Source organism: Triturus cristatus, chromosome 9 (genome assembly GCF_964204655.1).
Source record: "Triturus cristatus chromosome 9, aTriCri1.1, whole genome shotgun sequence".
Taxonomy (NCBI): Eukaryota; Metazoa; Chordata; class Amphibia; order Caudata; family Salamandridae; genus Triturus; species Triturus cristatus.
In genome coordinates, this window is record NC_140592.1 from 345,305,247 (window position 1) to 345,322,626 (window position 17,380).

At 43.1% G+C, this 17,380-nt stretch overlaps 1 protein-coding gene and 1 long non-coding RNA gene across 2 annotated transcripts in view; one reads left to right on the forward strand and one right to left on the reverse strand.

Annotated features, from left to right (window-relative positions):
* Positions 1-1,524: 1,524 nt before the first annotated feature.
* On the reverse strand, positions 1,525-14,603 carry RBM15B (RNA binding motif protein 15B). Its single transcript, XM_085625113.1, has one exon. It carries the CDS (start codon positions 14,485-14,487, stop codon positions 11,983-11,985), a length of 2,505 nt encoding a protein of 834 aa, XP_085481239.1. The 5' UTR covers positions 14,488-14,603; the 3' UTR covers positions 1,525-11,982.
* Positions 14,604-14,807: 204 nt separating this feature from the next.
* The window catches only part of LOC146797900 (uncharacterized), a 33,902-nt gene continuing 31,329 nt past the window's right edge, over positions 14,808-17,380 (forward strand). The window contains exon 1 of the long non-coding RNA XR_014969073.1: positions 14,808-14,932. This is a non-coding gene — a long non-coding RNA (uncharacterized LOC146797900). The remainder of the gene's footprint in view (positions 14,933-17,380) is intronic.

Consider the following 17,380-nt stretch of genomic DNA (forward strand, 5'->3'; position numbering starts at 1 on the left):
GACATGGCCATATGCAAATCAGTCTGACCCTGTGCCTCACGGGAACAGTCCAGCCCGAACTGCCAAGCCATGTCTTCCCTGGACCGGAAACAAGCTTCCTAGGACCGGGTGGCAGAGTGGGCTAAAGAACGGTGATGGATTAAACCCAGATCAGTTGACTGGGGGTGAGTGCTTGCAATGTTCAACACTCCGTCCATCATTTCCTTTGGTTTTTGCTTAGTTCGCCATAAGTTGGCAGGGTATGCTCAGACGCGAGTCCCTTGCTCACTTTGCCACTGTATTCAAGCAAGCCTGGCTGAAGACGGCTGAAATGCCAGAAACCGGTCCTAGGAAACTTGTTTCCGGTCCAGGGAAGACATGGCTTGGCAGTTCGGGCTGGACTGTTCCCATGAGGCACAGGGTCAGACTGATTTGCATATGGCCATGTCTGAACTGGGGTGGCAGAGTGGGCTAAAGAACGGTGATGGATTAAACCCAGATCAGTTGACTGGGGGTGAGTGCTTGCACTGTTCAACACTCCGTCCATCATTTCCTTTGGTTTTTGCAGGGTGTAAAAGCATGCCTGACAAGAACTGTAGAGACACCCCCCCACCCCAATTGCTAAGCTCTTTAAAGGATATGGACCGAAGAGACCGCGTTTGAATACCTGAAACCGTTCTGTAACTTGACCCTGATGGCAGCAAGGAACTATATGGTCAGAAACACCACCTGAATTAGAAGACTGGAAAAGAGATGTGGATTGGTGTAGCAGAGAGAGAGAGACAGAAAATATATATATATATATATATTTTTTATAGTACTTACATACATAGGGAGTCCTTAGCATCGGCTCATTTTCCTTATGTCTGCATGGCAAAACCCTCTTTGCGATCCTCAAGTGCCCCAAATCTTCACATTTCCTTGGGCAAATATAGATCTAGAGAGAGATTTGGGATACTTGAGGATTGCACAGAGGGATTTGCCATGCAGACATAGGGAAAATGGAGCAGACGCTAATGATTCCCTATGTATGTAAGTTTTGAAGCAGTGTCTAACAATGCTGTCTGTTAAATTAAGTCTGACCTCGCAAATACGTCGACATAACTTAGGTTAACCCACCAGAAGGGTTGTAATGCAGAACATTTGTCTGGGGGAAATGAGGTGTTAATTCCTTTCCCACACTACAAAGAAGCAAGACTAGTATATTTTGCACTAAGTGTATACCCTGCTTTTGCTAGCCTGGTGGTTACTTCGCACACCTATGCTAAGTGGTGTGCAACGGTATGAATTTTAATACATGGGGAAGAGGGTCTGAGCTCATCCAAATGAGCTCCACTGTTTCTGCACAGAATTATCTCTGGGCATTGTTATATCCCTGGAGAAAGTTACGTGGAGCTTTATGGATGCTCCCCAGATTGGAAATTCATCAGGGCTGTGCTTCCGATGTCAATGGTTCGATTCAGCTCCCAATAGCTATACCTCTGTTTGTCCTCTGAATAAGCCATAGCACCTAAGTTTTTTTGTGTTATTTTTTTTTTTGCGTTTATGTGATCAATCAAATTAATCCAGTCAGTCAAAGGGTTCAATCTGGTTCAGGCACTTAGGAATATACACACTGCACTGGCAGGCGTTCGCAACTCTTTGTTACAGGAGATCTGTTATGAGTCCCTGTATGCCAATTTCAGCTTCAGGCTTGGTAGGGTATTGTCTTCTTAACTTGCAGTTTATCACGGCGTGATATTGGGTGATACATCACCTCTTTATGCCAGCTTATTTGATTCCTAGAGGGTATGTGTCTTCTGCCAAGCCCACCATTTGGAGTAGGAACCCCTTTAATGACAGATAAACACACATCTTATTAACTGATGTTCTTCCAATTACATTTGTTTTGACATGGTATTCTGACGTACTACCTAATGCACTTAAGTTCATACAGTTCTCACGTATGGTCGCACACTGGAAGCTTTAACAATTAGTCGACAATGCAGATATCTCCTTTAGAAAGGCATCATATCAGCAAAGCAATAATTAACCAACAACACATACAAGAGAACAAATTACAGCACCGCATACATTCAACAAACCTCAAATACACCGTACAGCTAGATAGCAGCAGGCTCCCAATAGCATTAACAATAAAGATGCCTTACAACAGTGGTGAGTGAAGGAGTCATTTCATTCAGATAGATCAGTCTATGCCTAATAACTGAGAAACATGCACATCACTTACTTAAGAGTTGAGCAAGCAATCAATAAAGGCCTCCATTTCTCACACTAATATCATACACCTCTAAGCAGTTTAGCATGCTCTAGATATTTTACTCACGTCAACAACCAACTTCATACTGAGCAACTCACACCACTGTCATAAATGGAACACAATACTCCAAATTTTAAAAGAAATTCCAAAATCTGCTATGGGGCTTGCAACCTGAAAATACTGGAATGGACAAATGTCACGAGTAAAAATATCAATAAGAGCGGAGAAAAGCCAGGCTAAGATTACAGATGGTACTTGTAAGTAGTGGATTGGTGGTCACCTTAGAAGAGGAAGCAAGGGATCAAGTCTCAATCACCACCCCACAACCAGAAGATTCGGTATTATATCAACAAAGAAAGAGTTGGTCGATTTGTTAATTCAGCAGTAAAAAGAGTAGAACTAAAAGCTCATCACCAATTACCAGGGCCACTGGAATTAAGCGATTGTGTGGTCGCAGCGATTTTCACACGATTATAGATTTGCCACATAATCCATCATCTGTTGCATAATCTGCAGATTGTAACAAAAAAATATTGTTTCTAGCTCAAACGGTTCAGAAGTTACTAAAAACACAGCAACGCGTAGCCATGCAATGCAAGGCCCTTTGCAAAAATTAACTGGTCATCTTTCTGTAGCTTATTTCTATATTTGGGTGTTACACTGGCACTCAAGAGGTGTAACTAATGCCCAGACAGTGTTAAAAAGTTGACAAATGTCAAAATAATGAAGTAATACTATCCCAAAATGTGCTGCATAATTTGCCTTTTCTTGCCACATAATCTACTCAACCATGCTACATAATTCCAGTGGCCGTGCCTATAACCAAAAGTTGGATATTTTCATCACCAGTCAGAAGAATGGATTCAAGTCACCAACCAAGTACAACAGAAGAAATCAGTCTTTAAGGATAACCAATACTGTGATTTCCATTGAGGAACATTATTACCGAATAGGAAGATTCATCACAGAAGTCAGTTTTCTGTGGTGGTGAACTTCAGGGATGGGGGCGCAATCTGCCAACCCTATTAAATCAGAATGCTGAGGAATGTCCTGCAAGTGTGTCACTCCAACACTGACCACTGCCAGGAAAGCTGGAATCAGCAACAACCCCCACCAGTTTCCAGCGCGTGCCTTCACCATTTGGGTCGTAGGTGGAACTGCTGCTTCCTTTCGACCACCTCAAAGACTTCAGACTACCATCTATGGGGTACATACAGTCAATTAAGCCACTTACGTGACAAACTTCGCAGAGCATACTCTGACCTGCTGTCTGTGGTAGGCAAAGAAGTCAAACCAGCATACGGCAGTAGCAAAATTGCCATGAGATACTGGGGAGAGGTATTATCCATGCTCAGGCGCTGGTAAACAAATCTGAGACAGATCGAAATGCCTGCACATAATACACTCTGTTTTTTGTGATATTCGGCGTTTCCTCCAACTAATGTTACCACAGGTCGACATCCTAGGATTGGCAGCTTCTTTGGCTTATTAACACCCTACGACTGCTTCCCCTTCTTATTCAATTCTCAGTGTGCCAAACCTACCCCCCCCCCCCCTTGCTATAGCAGGTTGCTCAGTAATCCCTGTAATCCCTGTCACCCCTCCCCACACACACACACACACACACACACATATTTTGGCATAAGGGCGGTCTTATTTATGCCTATCGGCCATTCTACTGTTACCAATATACAGATGTTATGGGTCCACGCCCTTTTAACCATTGGCTTTCTTCAACCAGTCTCTTTCGGCCATTTGCTTTAAAATTTGTCAATCATGAATGGATTGGTTCAACAGAGTATACATTGCTCAATTAATCCTAAGGATTGGGTGTATTCTTTGGCCTTCACTCGAAGGTTTGTATTCAACTGTATGAAGGACCACTTTAGCAACTATAGTGTTCATTGTCCACTCATATGTTGATTTTTCCGAAAATTCTTAATTAGTGTAATTTCACACAAGACAAAAATAGGGGTGCCAAGCTGCTCACATGAACAAGTCATTAAATAAAACCATTAATATTAAAACATAAGACATGCCATATTGTTCATGTTTGGCTGCCTGTTTGCAGTCTTTTTGTATGTCGGCTAAAATCTGGCAATCACAGATGGTCTTAAGTACCTACATTTCTTTAAATTATCCTACTGCCAAGGAGTAACTTCAAAACGCAGAATTTGAAAGCAACGGCCCATCAGATCTCTCAATTTCTGTACAACATTCACAAATTAAAGCTTGATCCATGTAGGTTCTTCAACTTTATGGCTGACTTCACAATAAGCTACTTTACTGTATGATAGCACATACTGTTTACATAAAGCAAATGAATCACTCCTAAAAATCACATTACGAAATCACCCACAACAATAATATCAATGAAGATATCAGAACAGCATCACGCCTTGCACTATTCAAGCATTCAAAACAAAAAAATAAGACAGCAAAAATACGAAAGTTTTTTCTGCAGACATTTTATTGTCATCCAACATCATATTAGAATGCTTAACGTCCTCAAAAAGTTTAATTCAGTGAAATGACACCTGCACCCCAACTCCCTTCTAGTCAACAGCACGAACCGTATAGCCACATGTTGGAAAGAATGGCTTTAAACAACGCAAGCCTGAATTTCACAACCTGCTTTTTGTGATTACAATTCTGATGCCCTTTCCTATATAGCGGATGAACCCCATCTGGCTGTCCCATAAAAAAGCTACAATTAAAACAATTGTAATTTGTAGTAAGGAGCTCGCCACTCAATGACGGGGCATTCTGTGTATTTACAGTATGCTTCTACACCATCATCGTGCAGTGTTTCGTTCCTGATGGGTTGGGAAGGAGTGAGCTGGAAGAGGTCGGTGATGTGGAGGTGTCAGTCAGAGAATCCCATGTATGGCTAAACCCCCTTTTAGCAACAATGCAAACAGTGGCCACGATGGAGAATGCGTAGTTTAAATAGTGTGTTTTTGCTTGCTCTTTCGAGGGAAAAAAATTAAGTATTTCAGTCTGTAAACAAGAACAAAGATGGGCAACGTTTATAGTGGAAAAGGAAAAAAGTTCACACTTGGCGAGTTACCACATGCAGTTTGAGTGGTGGACTCGTGTGAATTGAGACGGACTACTTTGAAGGGGTTTGTGATTTGTGCAGAAATTCAACTGCACTATATTCAGCACTAACTCTTCAAATGCTTTCCGTCCACAACAGGCAAAAAATAAAATAAAAAAAATGTGAAGATGCAAGGACTTGCCGCAAAGCAACTTCCTAAAAATGCCTGCGGTTCTCTCCCTCACACTTAAATCATCGATGGACCACAAACAGATTTAATAAGGCTATCCACAGCACATAGAACTATTAGTGGGATAAGGGATATATTGTGTGCGGCAAGTTTCGTGAAGCTGTAATCATTAGCAACATTGTGCCCATGAAATGGGGCTGTACGGTCGGCTTCTTTAATTAAACCCAAGTACCAACTGAAGGGCCAGATTAACCACCCCAAACTTCCCGCATTTTGTATCGACCCAAATAACTAAACTAAAGAGTGGTTTTGGGTCACTTAAGATGCACAAGTCAGCTGCTTTTGGGGCACTTTGTGTGAATTCTGAGCTTGCCAATGACACAATCAAAAAACGTCCTTCCCTTTACTGAGACTGTCAATAACCGCGCAAGCTCCACCCCACACTACTAATGTTAACTACAAGGGCAATGGGTGTACTTCTACATCTGTGTTCACTAACTCCATTCTTTTTTGATTTCCAATATGACAATTGTGGCTCTTTTTCGAAAAGCGTAGTGAAAACTGGACAATGGAAATGAATCAGACAATGTGGTATAGCGGTTTCTGTAACAAAAAGTCCACTCTGCTTCCAAAATGGTCACAACATTTACATTCATAAGGGAACTCAAGGTTAATATTCAATTTGTTTTCCTAGGTGTACTAGCATTACTAGCTTGAAGAGGCAGACACATTTACAACCGTAAAAAGGCACAAGTAGTCATAAGAGAGAACAAGAAACGCATTTGTAAAACGGGTTTTCTTGGATCCTCCATATTTTAGAAAATTGTTTTAGATTCAAGAACAGAACTTTATAAATGGGCTAACCTCCTAGCCTTTCCCTCAGTCACAAAGCCTAAACACTTCACAGATATGAACAGTAAACAAATTCTTCTAAAATCATTGGAGCAAATAATGTTTTCTTCAGAGTTAACGACATGTTTAGGCCGGAAGTGAAGATAAGATGCAGTCCTATTTTATTGGTTTTATTTCAAGTACTAGTGAGAAAAGGTAACACGACTTCACACAAAAAAATTAAAATCTCGGAGCAGCAAGTGAAATCGATTTTAGTTTATCCTTCAACGCTCACAATCTTTACAAGTAATGAGGGGCAACAGCGACAAAGTGTGAATTCTCCTATCCAGAAAAAACAGGAGGGGGGCTGCTGGAGAATGTGTTGGTAAAGGTCAGAGGTACTGTTATGGCTGCCATGCTCCTCTAAACTGTGAGACGATGGTCGGCAGTTACCCAACAGGTGGAATCATATGTATAATGTTAAGCACGCCCTTTGCTGGCCATCAATGTTGACAGAAGTCCCACAACTTCTAGTTCCGAATTTCCTGCCATTCCTAATAAAAATGATAGTAGCCCCGTCAAAAGGCTAATGAAAATAGAATTATGTCCCACTGATCGTCATCTGAAACCTTCCCTGGGTACAGGAGCAAAAGAAAAAAAAAATCCCCGGTGAACAAACCCTGCTGCCAAATGGAAGGTGAACCCTCAAAAACAACAGGATTATGTTAAAATTGAAAGACAAATGGCTAAGACAGAAAATGAAAGTGTAAACTCCCAATTACTTTAAAGCAATTACTTGAGATCGGCCCTCGACATTACATACTACCCAGTCTTTTTTTTGGAGACTCGATAGAAGCCATACGTGCAATGGTTACCATCCCTTGAGGTAGTAGGGCTTTTGTAATTTGCTATGCTTTTCTCACCTATACTGAGCATCTTTTTTGGAGCATAAAAGTTGCTTTCCCCAATGTGGGGACACCAAAAAACTCAAAGGAGTTAACATATACAGTAAATTGGGTGATAGTTCACAACTCTGTCGGTTCTAAGCGAAATTCATCAGGACAGAGCAAATCTTACTAAAAAGCCTACTGGAAAAATGGCTTATGAGAAGAAAGAATGGCAGGGTGGTGCCATACATAAATAGAAATAATTTAGTGATTTATCAAGGCTTAAAAAAAAGCACCACTTAATCTTTCCTTACACGCTCCCTGACCAGGTTTTAGAAGCCATCTGTAGAAGAACCACCAATGTTATCCTGCACAAACATGAATGCACACTGGCCACTCTGCATACAACAGAAGTCTTGCACAGGAAGATCCCTGAGCAAGAGACACATAAAAAAGGTTCCCCAATGGACTCCATTCCATTGCCAGGAGGATGAATTATGGAGCCCAACATTAAACAAATAAAAGTAGTTGTTCACGATCACAAGAGAATTTGACAACTATTAAATGGCACGCATCTCCTTTCTGTACTCTCAGAAAGCAGTAGAGTTCAATGTGGCTACAGTGGGTAATAGCCCACACAGTCACTTCATTTGCCCATCCCTCTGTTCATCTTTCAGTTTTGAAGATCTGTTTCTATATTTCTGCTATAGATTTCAGGACCTCTCCAACACATTTATAGAGGGTAGCTGAAAGAACAGCACGTCCCAGAAACTGGGGACATAGTCTGTTTTGCATCGGGAGAGGATGGTGGAGGCCCACTACTCAAAACAGGCCAGGTATTGGAGAACTGGAAGAGGGGTCACCACTGGATGAGATGGCTGGGATATTGTGCATTGGTGAATTTAGCTTCACTCCAAACGGGTCCCACACAAGAAGGAGTTTTAAAACTCTTTAACGTTCCCACATACAGTCTCTTTAATGGAAGAGGCTAGGCTGACACCTTACCGCCCACAGGGCAGTTAAAACTAAATTATCACACAAAAAAATACAAGTTAAAAGAATCCCAAATCACAGAAGCAGCACGTGATTTCTCCAAGACTCCAGACACATGCAACTTCTTCCAAACTCACAAAGGGTAGAAGTTATTTTCAGCAGCAGTCCTAGTTCTGTAGAGCAGGTTTTTGTCCATCGAAGGAACGGGCAACGCCCATCTTTAGGAAGCAATTAAAGCTCTCTCTCGCTACCCAGGAAAACAGGAGATACAAGTGTGTACCAAACAATGCCAGCGGCACTACAAACATTTGCATGTGCGGTGCCCCTGCAAAAAAGTGCAGTACAGCATAAGACGCTGTGCCTAATGTGGACAATAAAAACAAACTATTAAATAAGGCGCGCGGGATTCAAATTAGGCACAGACAAACCAGGAGGGGAGTTTTTATTTATCAGACCAGGTTTTTTTACGAAGGAGCACAGTGGACCAGTTGCAGGTAGGAGTGCACAGAGAAACAGATTCAATAGTCTGATTCCAAAGCAAGCCAACATCAGAGCAGGAAGTCAAAATGGAGCTCCTACAGTGAGTCTTAACCAGAGCAAACTAAACAAATCTCGTGGCAATATCCACAATAGGACTCTGAGTCATATTCAATTCTCGAACCCAGTAGGCGTCTGCAGGATACCATGTGAAACGAACGCAGTGCCCACAGCCACAAGAAATTAGCACTGTAGTTATGGAAAAAATCTCTTCTGTCGCACTCCTGAGAGTACAATGCATTGATCGAAACAAAAATAGTTGGGGCAAACATAAGGCGTGTGATTAGTTGGTGACAAATGTTATTTCCAGAGCGTCATACACCATTCTAGTCATTTAATAAGACGATTACTGTAAAAAGCAGACTTGCATTCCAATAATCGTACTAAGACGGTTTCCAAAACGCAGGGCTTTGGTTTTTAAGAGGCAAACACTAGCTGCTATGTGGAGGCCTTGGATGGCTTCAACATGTGTGGTGCTACATTTGGAATTCTGTGCCAATTATTTCAAATCACATGTACCATGCATATTGCACGTGGACCACAGGTTTTGCAACAAATGATTTTCTCCAAGTAGTACTTGGAGTAAATGTTGCAGTCAATAGAATGCCCAAGGTGGGATACCATGCAGTAATACTTTGCACAAACACAATTGTTAGTTACTGCATGTTATTTACCAATGCATAGTCTAAAAGTCAAACATAATAGTATTTCCATTGTTCACTTTTGGGTCTGATTTTTACCCTGTGGCTTGAAATAAAGTTGAATGTACTACTTTGAGTACCCTCTTCAGTCAAGGCTAATTATACAGTACTTGGGTATTGCTGCCATTTCCAATTTGTTCAGCATTTTTTCAGCGCCCTTCAAAGATCTTAAAAAACAAAAACACTAAAGGGTTCACTCGCATTAATATACTAGAAAGGAAGTGTGCCACTAAGTGAAACCGAGCAACGGGTCAGGCAAGGGAACAGTGCCAAATGGTTTTAATGTGTCAACAATTGCGCACAAATTCAGTATGTGGTATAATTCTGCTTTATGTGCCACACAATGTTTTTGCTTTTAAATTACCCTCTAGCTTTCTATTCCTGGCAAATTGGCGCCTATGTTTGACGCATCAATGCACATTCTTTCAAGTTAACATTAATGGATTTGAATGCTATTGCCGTGCTAGACTAGTGTGGAATTTCATTAAGATGCACCGGCCATCCGTAAAATGTGTCAAACAAATACAGAAGTTATCTTTGCTAGCACAGTTCATGATTTGGAACGAGACATGCCGGCTTTAAAAGAACCTAACGATGTAACTTTTGGCTACACCCCATAAAAACATTAGTAGATAAATGCGTCTGGCGGAATGTCTGAAAGATCTGTTAAAATAACGGGGGGGGGGGGGGGGGGGGGAGGGCTGGTTACTCAAAAGCAGAGAACCTTTCTTACCAAAAATAACGTTTTAATGTAAGAAATACAAAATATCAAACGAAGAACTACCCTGGATAGATCCATGTTTAGCACTGAAGACAAGCAGGCTATAGATGTAGGTAGTATACGAGTTACACCCAAACGTTATTTTCGGCCCAGGAAATATAAATTAAATAGGCATATTTTTCAAAAACGTTTCAGAAAGATGCGTCATGCGACGCACTTAAAAAGATAGAAAATGGAGATTAGCTTGAGACCAAAAGAGTGAACATGTTTCTATTATCTTGTGAAACTGCACCGGCCTTCGAATCATGGGCAATGCGTCTCCGTGATCGCTGTGTGAGGAAAGTATATTTGGAACAGGAAACTGCAGCTAGATGCAATTTACAACACTGATTCCTAAACAATTAATCTACAATCTAACCAATAATTCAACAAGTCATGTTCCTTGACATTCCTATGTAGCCCCTTTTCAAAAATGTTAAAACATTAAAGTACTACCACTTTGCAATATGAAGGAATATGGCAGGCACTGATTAAGCCAAGGCTACTGCCAGCGAGTAAACTTTACCGGCAACTCAGGGACATAAACATACTACGAAATCCGCCCTACGCATGGCTCCCGAAGCATGTAAGTATTGCCTTTCGTGGGCTTCTTTCAATGTGGGTTGTCTGACGGTATATGAACCAAAAGGGTGTATACGGGTGAAGTAGAGATGTGTAAAGCAAGGCCTGAACAGCTATGTACATGAAATTATGCAATGGTGTGTGATAACTACCTGTGCACTTCACGTAAGCGAAGGACTTGGCCTCAAAAAACATAACCTGCTGCTGTACTTCTGTGCAGGTAAAAACTGTGGGAAACCATCATTATGCAAAAAGTCGACCATGCAACTCCCTTTTACTCCTGCAGAGTATTTGCAAGGTGTATTGAAAGAACGAACAACATGATGTGCTGCACGGCCAATTATAAACGAACACTTCCACTGGTGGGAGATTTGGACATTTTGAAAACACCAGCGTGCAAGGATCATTTTATAGTGCGGTATTTCTACAGGCAACTTTAAAAAACACACTTCAAAGCGGAAGAGTTGTTCGTGGGTGGAGGGCAACCCACCCCAAAGAGCTGCCAAGTAATTCATCTTTACTCCAGCGCAGGAATTCTCAAACTTTCATTGACATGACCTCATTTATCTTTAGTAACCCAGGCTCTACATTTGCATAATCACGCTATCTCCATTTTCTTACACAACTTATGAATTTGTTGACCGGTTGGCAGCACCTGGTGTTCTGCCATCAGTCTTCTTACGACCCGACTGGGTCCTAACCCCTGAGAAAGACTGCACAAAAGTCCGCAAACGCACTTACATGAACATTCAGAAGTTTTATAAACTCAAAAACTCCACTTTACGAATACCCACATATCCTCCTCTAATCACCCTGGTAGCTACAGAAACATGTTTAGAATGGCCAAAGCTGACCATGACTTTCGCCAAGGAGCGTGCAATGAAAATGACGTGCGAGTTCAAACCATAATAACTAGAAGACTAGGTTCATTTTAAAAACTCTTCAGTGACCCATGGTTTTACTGACAACGTTCCAGACAACTGGTTAAAAAACGTGAACAAAAATATATATGTATATATTACTGGACACATCCGAAAAGTCATATATATTAAAAACAGATTGAACGGGCTCCATTCACATGGTCAGAACTTTAGTTAAGAGCTAAAAGTAATAACATTGGTTGGATGTCTGCTCTGCGTTTGGTTGCCAGCCGAATCTGCTTCAGAAATGGCTTGAGACTTGGGGAGTCATGGAATTATACAAGTCCTTAAGGAGTTGGGGTTTACGCAGAGTCTTTAACTATAACCATTACCATATGTTCATCTTCTAAGCTGCCCAGTGTTCTTATGGCTGCCTGGAGGTACTGTTGAGAGAATTCACATGGAGGGAAGGCATATAGCATACCTGTGCCCTCCCTGCTCTTTGCCCCACCAACGGGTAGACTGATCACGCCAGCAGCCTGCTTTTGTTTTAAATACGAGACAAGGTTCCTAAGAAGACGACGCTGTAATCCACTCTCGGCAATCGAGACACCCACTGCACCTGTTCCTAAAAAACTCTGAACTGCGAGGAGCACGGCATAACCACCAGGCGTGCCTTGTTTAATCCTACGGGTGACCTCGTCAAGCTTGGGTTGGTCCAGCCGAAGCCTCTGGGCGATCTTCAGCTGAGTGAGGTCAACGCCAGATGTGTGGTCTTTCAGCAAGGTGTTGGGGAGACCTGCGTCTCCCTCAAGGAAGTGCATGGAGGTGTGAAAGCAACTGTTCTTCAGCACAAGGTGCCCGACCCAAGCAAGCGGTAGTGTCACAGCATACTCCAATAAAGTTTTAGGCTTTTTGGTCTCCGATTTCACTTCGGGTGCCGATTTGGGTGAAGCCTCTACAGTTCGATGATTGCGTTCACTTTCTTTCTTTTTGTGCTGGGAGGAATCGGGAGTGGACGGGCGCTTTCTCTCCTCGAGGACATGTTTATTGTTCTGCAACGGACTGCTTTGGTCTCTTTCAGGTACAGCATTGCCAACATGATTCTCTTTGCGGACCCTATCAGGGCTACTTCGTTCAGCAGTTTGCACAACTGCTTTGGTCCTTGTCTTATCGTCAAAAGGTAAAAGAGTGGTCTTTCCACGGTCACCGGAGAGGCTACGGCGTTTGCGCCTCTCCTCCCATGGCTTGGACACATTCCGTTCACCATCGCTACCCCAGTGCTCCCCACTGCGACTGCGTGCCACCCGGCTGTAATTCTCCAAGTTGTTTCTTCGCTCTGAAGTTTTTGTGGGGCTGGTCCAAACCCCCTCGGTAAAAATTCGGTCTCGGTCAGAGTACAACAAGTGTGGGGGAGTTCTATCACGTACCCTCAGGTCTGGTTCCAGATTTCTGTGTCGGCTGTAACTTTCGGGTAACAACTCGTAGTGCGCCGGCAACAACGTCGGCTGGTATTGTTGGGGATATCTTGTTTCCTCAGTTTTGGCAAAATCCACTCTAAGTCTGCGATCGGGACCTCCGAGGGGGTAGCCTCGCATTTGTGAACATGCCGCCTGTGCGGCATCCAAGCTCTCGTACTGGATGTATGCGAAGTTATCTCCTTTCACGTAGTCAATGGTTTTGATGCTACCAAATCGATCAAATTCTCTTGCCAGAGCAGCCAATGACGTGCTGGGGCCAAGGCCGCCAACCCATAGACGGGTGGTGGGATTGACCTTGCCGTAACCAATTTTTATAGCGTTCCTGCCAATGATTTGGCCTGACATGGCAACCTTGGCACGATGCGCCATGTCTAAATTCTGAAACTTGAGGAAAGCATACATCCCACCCGCTCCCTGAGGATGCTTGATGACCACCTCCTCAATTATGCCATACTTTTCAAAGGCACGTCGCAGTTCGACCTCCGTGACCGCATGGTCCAAGTTACCAATAAACAAGTTCCTGGTTGCGCGACGGTCGTCTTCAGGCATGAGCTCCTCTTCAGGCACTGTGATGCTGTAAGTGCGACCCCGCTCGTCGTGCATACCGTAGTACTCCAGCGCCCTTTCCCGTTCCCTTGACAGCCCAACCACCTCCAGCGCGAAGGCGGTGTGCCGTGGCAGCCTAGGCGAGAGGGAGCGCGGCTTATATTGGTAGCCATGAGTGGGCAGGTAGGCAGGCTCGGGGGGCGTGCGGCTCCGACTCTGCAGGAAGACTGGTTCCACATTGACCGGGCGGTCGTAGAGCATCAGGCGGCCCCCCTTTGAGTGTCGAGCGTCCTTAGCATCCTGCGGGTGGCGAAAGTTCACGTAGGCAACGCGGCCCAGCTCGGGAGTGTGGGAGATCTTTACGCTGATATCTCCGTATTTGCCGAACTGTCGCAGAATAGCATCTTCCAGTTGCGCATCAGCCAACACCTGAGCCCCCAGCCCACTCAACAGCAGTGTCTTGTATTCGCCCGCAGCAGTAGTCGTAAGAGGGGTGTCTGGCTTCGCTGGCTTGACTAGACGGCCCTGAGATCGGCTGGGGAGCTGCTCTGGCTGGTGCTGTGATCTGTGGTTTGAAGAGTCGCCCCCGCCTGCAGAGCGCTCGTCTCGGCGAGAAGTAAAGCGGTCTCGGCTGCCGCTGCGGGTTGCTCCTCTTGTACGGCTCTTACCCCGCTCTCCAGAGTTTTTGCGATACCTGCTGCTGCGGTTGCTGTTATCGGTGGGGACCTCTTCTCGGCGGCTGCTTACGTCACGCTCCCGGCCCCGTTCACGATCTCGGTCCCGCGGCCGCTTGCCGCTGGTCCTGACTGGACTGCAGTCGCGCTCACTCTGCCGCTTCATATTGCCAATAACCCGGCCCGCAGCTCTCACAGGCCCCAATAAGCCGCCATCTTGGACAAAAGGAGAGCGCAGGGCAAACGGGAGGACTAGGTCCAATCATAGGAAGTGACGCAAAACAACGCTGGCGCTACAAGCTAAAACGTCATCGCGTAGTCGCGACGCAATGTCTGTCAACTATCAAGCGCAGAGTCTGGGAGCCGGTTCCGCGTTCTCTACAACCAATAAAATCAAGTGTCTAAGACAGCGCATGCCTGTTAAGGACGACCTTGCTCCACCCACGTCTGCTTGCGGTAATGCGGTTATCTCACTCGCTGTTGTCTATAGCAGTGATGGAGAGGGGGCCACAGAACACGACTAGGTGCCAGCCGTGTCCCAAGCCTGGCAACCACTGCACCGGGCCTGGTAACAGGGCATAGTTGGCCCAGAGCGCCTTCGCCCATGGGAGGTAAACATGGAGCCTGGTGAAGTAACTACTCCCGAGTAAACATCTACATGTTTTAAAGCTACTTACTGAACTCGCCTACAGCCCTCTGCGCGGAAAGAACCCCCCCAATACATATATGATAGCATTTCGTAAATCCCCGGAAGAGAGATTCTGCGGCAGCAAGAGTTTTTTGTTTGTTACTACCCGTATTGAAGTAATTGCCTATTTATTTATATACTGCTTCATACAAGGATTTTTTTCTCTAAATTCTTTCATCTATAGGCATAAACGCTCTGACATCTCTGGGTAAAGTTTGCTTCGCGCTATATAAAAATACATAAAAAAAATGCAGTGCATGGGGGAAATTAAGTAAATAGCCAAGCAGAAGATAGGAAGGCTTAGAAGCCTTGTATTTTGGAACCAAGGTGTCGATCAGTCACAGATATGCAGATAAACGTGTCTACAGGGAGAAATTTAAATATGTTGGTGCAAGACGACTTTAGTGATACAGCCATTGTTGATGCAACAGCGGATCAAAACAACAGAAACCCCAGCACACAATAAGTATATGGGTATGACAGCTGTAGCTTAAGTAAGTCAAAACATTGTCACAAGTGTTTCTGACACATTTTACATATTTTGTTCTTTTATTCTTCCTTTTTTTTTTAGGTAGATCCTTTTGTCCTCAATCTTTATATACAGGTTGACAGGCCAAGCCAACACGTGTTTCGTCACCAACAAGGGGATTTGCCCCGCGACTTTTTCAAGGCTAAACAAAATACAAAGTATATAATCACCTTTTTTTTTAGGTAGATCCTTTTGTCCTCAATCTTTATATACAGGTTGACAGGCCAAGCCAACACGTGTTTCGTCACCAACAAGGGGATTTGCCCCGCGACTTTTTCAAGGCTAAACAAAATACAAAGTATATAATCACCAATCAAGTTGCATGAACAGGTGTATTTATACAACCCTAATAATCCCAATACAATGGATAAATTAGAGTATTTTCAAAGCAAGAAAGAAAAACGCAGGATACAGGCCAACAGTAAAAGAAAGGTGAGTAACGGTTTATCTCAAAGACCGACAGAACCAGTAAAGTGCTACCAATATGCAAACGTAAAAAAACGGGCGTGCTGCATGTCATCCTCTATATATTAACATGCCATCAGAGTACACCAAGCTAAAGTCTATGCCCTCACCCAAAGTGCAACTAAATGTGAAACAACCGTAAAAAGCAAATCTATATCTAATAAAAAAAACCCTTGTGCCAAATTACTGACCTCCTGAATTCTGTATTGCACAATTACTAAAGAGAAAAACCGGGAGCAAAAAAGAAATTAAAGTTAGTAGACTAAAATACACTATCAAAGGATAGAGCATGAGCATATTGTAAATTAAAGGAATAATGAAACCCTGTGAAGTGTCACTCTTGAAGTAATTGTAGGTTAACATTTTTAGTAAATGAAAATCGTAGTGTTCTAATTTAAATCAGAGTTTGTATTGGAATGTATATTGTCTCCACGTGGTCCTTCGCTTTGAGCTTTAACTTCTACTTTCCTATCAAAATTTTGTCATTGTAATTGACTTTTAAGCCCTGATTTAAATTCGAACACTACGATTTTCATTTCTTACTAAACATGTTAACCTACAATTACTTCAAGAGTGACACTTCACAGGGCTTCATTATTCCTTTAATTTACAATATGCTCATGCTCTATCCTTTGATAGTGTATTTTAGTCTACTAACTTTAATTTCTTTTTTGCTCCCGGTTTTTCTCTTTAGTAATTGTGCAATACAGAATTCAGGAAGTCAGTAATTTGGCACAAGGTTTTTTTTAATTAGATATAGATTTGCTTTTTACGGTTGTTTCACATTTAGTTGCACTTTGGGTGAGGGCATAGACTTTTGCTTGGTGTACTCTGATGGCATGTTAATATATAGAGGATGACATGCACCACGCCCTTTTTTTACGTTTGCATATTGGTAGCACTTTACTGGTTCTGTCGGTCTTTGAGATAAACCTTTACTCACCTTTCTTTTACTGTTGGCCTGTATCCTGCTTTTTTCTTTCTTGCTTTGGAAATCCTCTAATTTATCCATTGTATTGGGATTATTAGGGTTGTATAAATACACCTGTTCATGCAACTTGATTGGTGATTATATACTTTGTATTTTGTTTAGCCTTGAAAAAGTCGCGGGGCAAATCCCCTTGTTGGCGACGAAACACGTGTTGGCTTGGCCTGTTAACCTGTATATAAAGACTGAGGACAAAAGGATCAACCCAAAAAAAAGGAAGAATAAAAGAATGAAAAATGTGTCAGAAAAACTTGTGACAATGATTTGACTTACTTTAGTTACAGCTGTCATAGGGGGGCGCTAGGTGGCGCACTAGCGGAATGGCCGCCACCGTGTGAGGCTCCCGCTGTCCGGCGCACGTATCCTAAATTTATCCTGTCCCAGCGTTG

Coding starts and splice junctions, on each gene's coding strand:
- RBM15B (XM_085625113.1), bottom strand. CDS start 14,487: ATGAAGCGGCAGAGTGAGCGCGACTGCAGTCCAGTCAGGACCAGCGGC.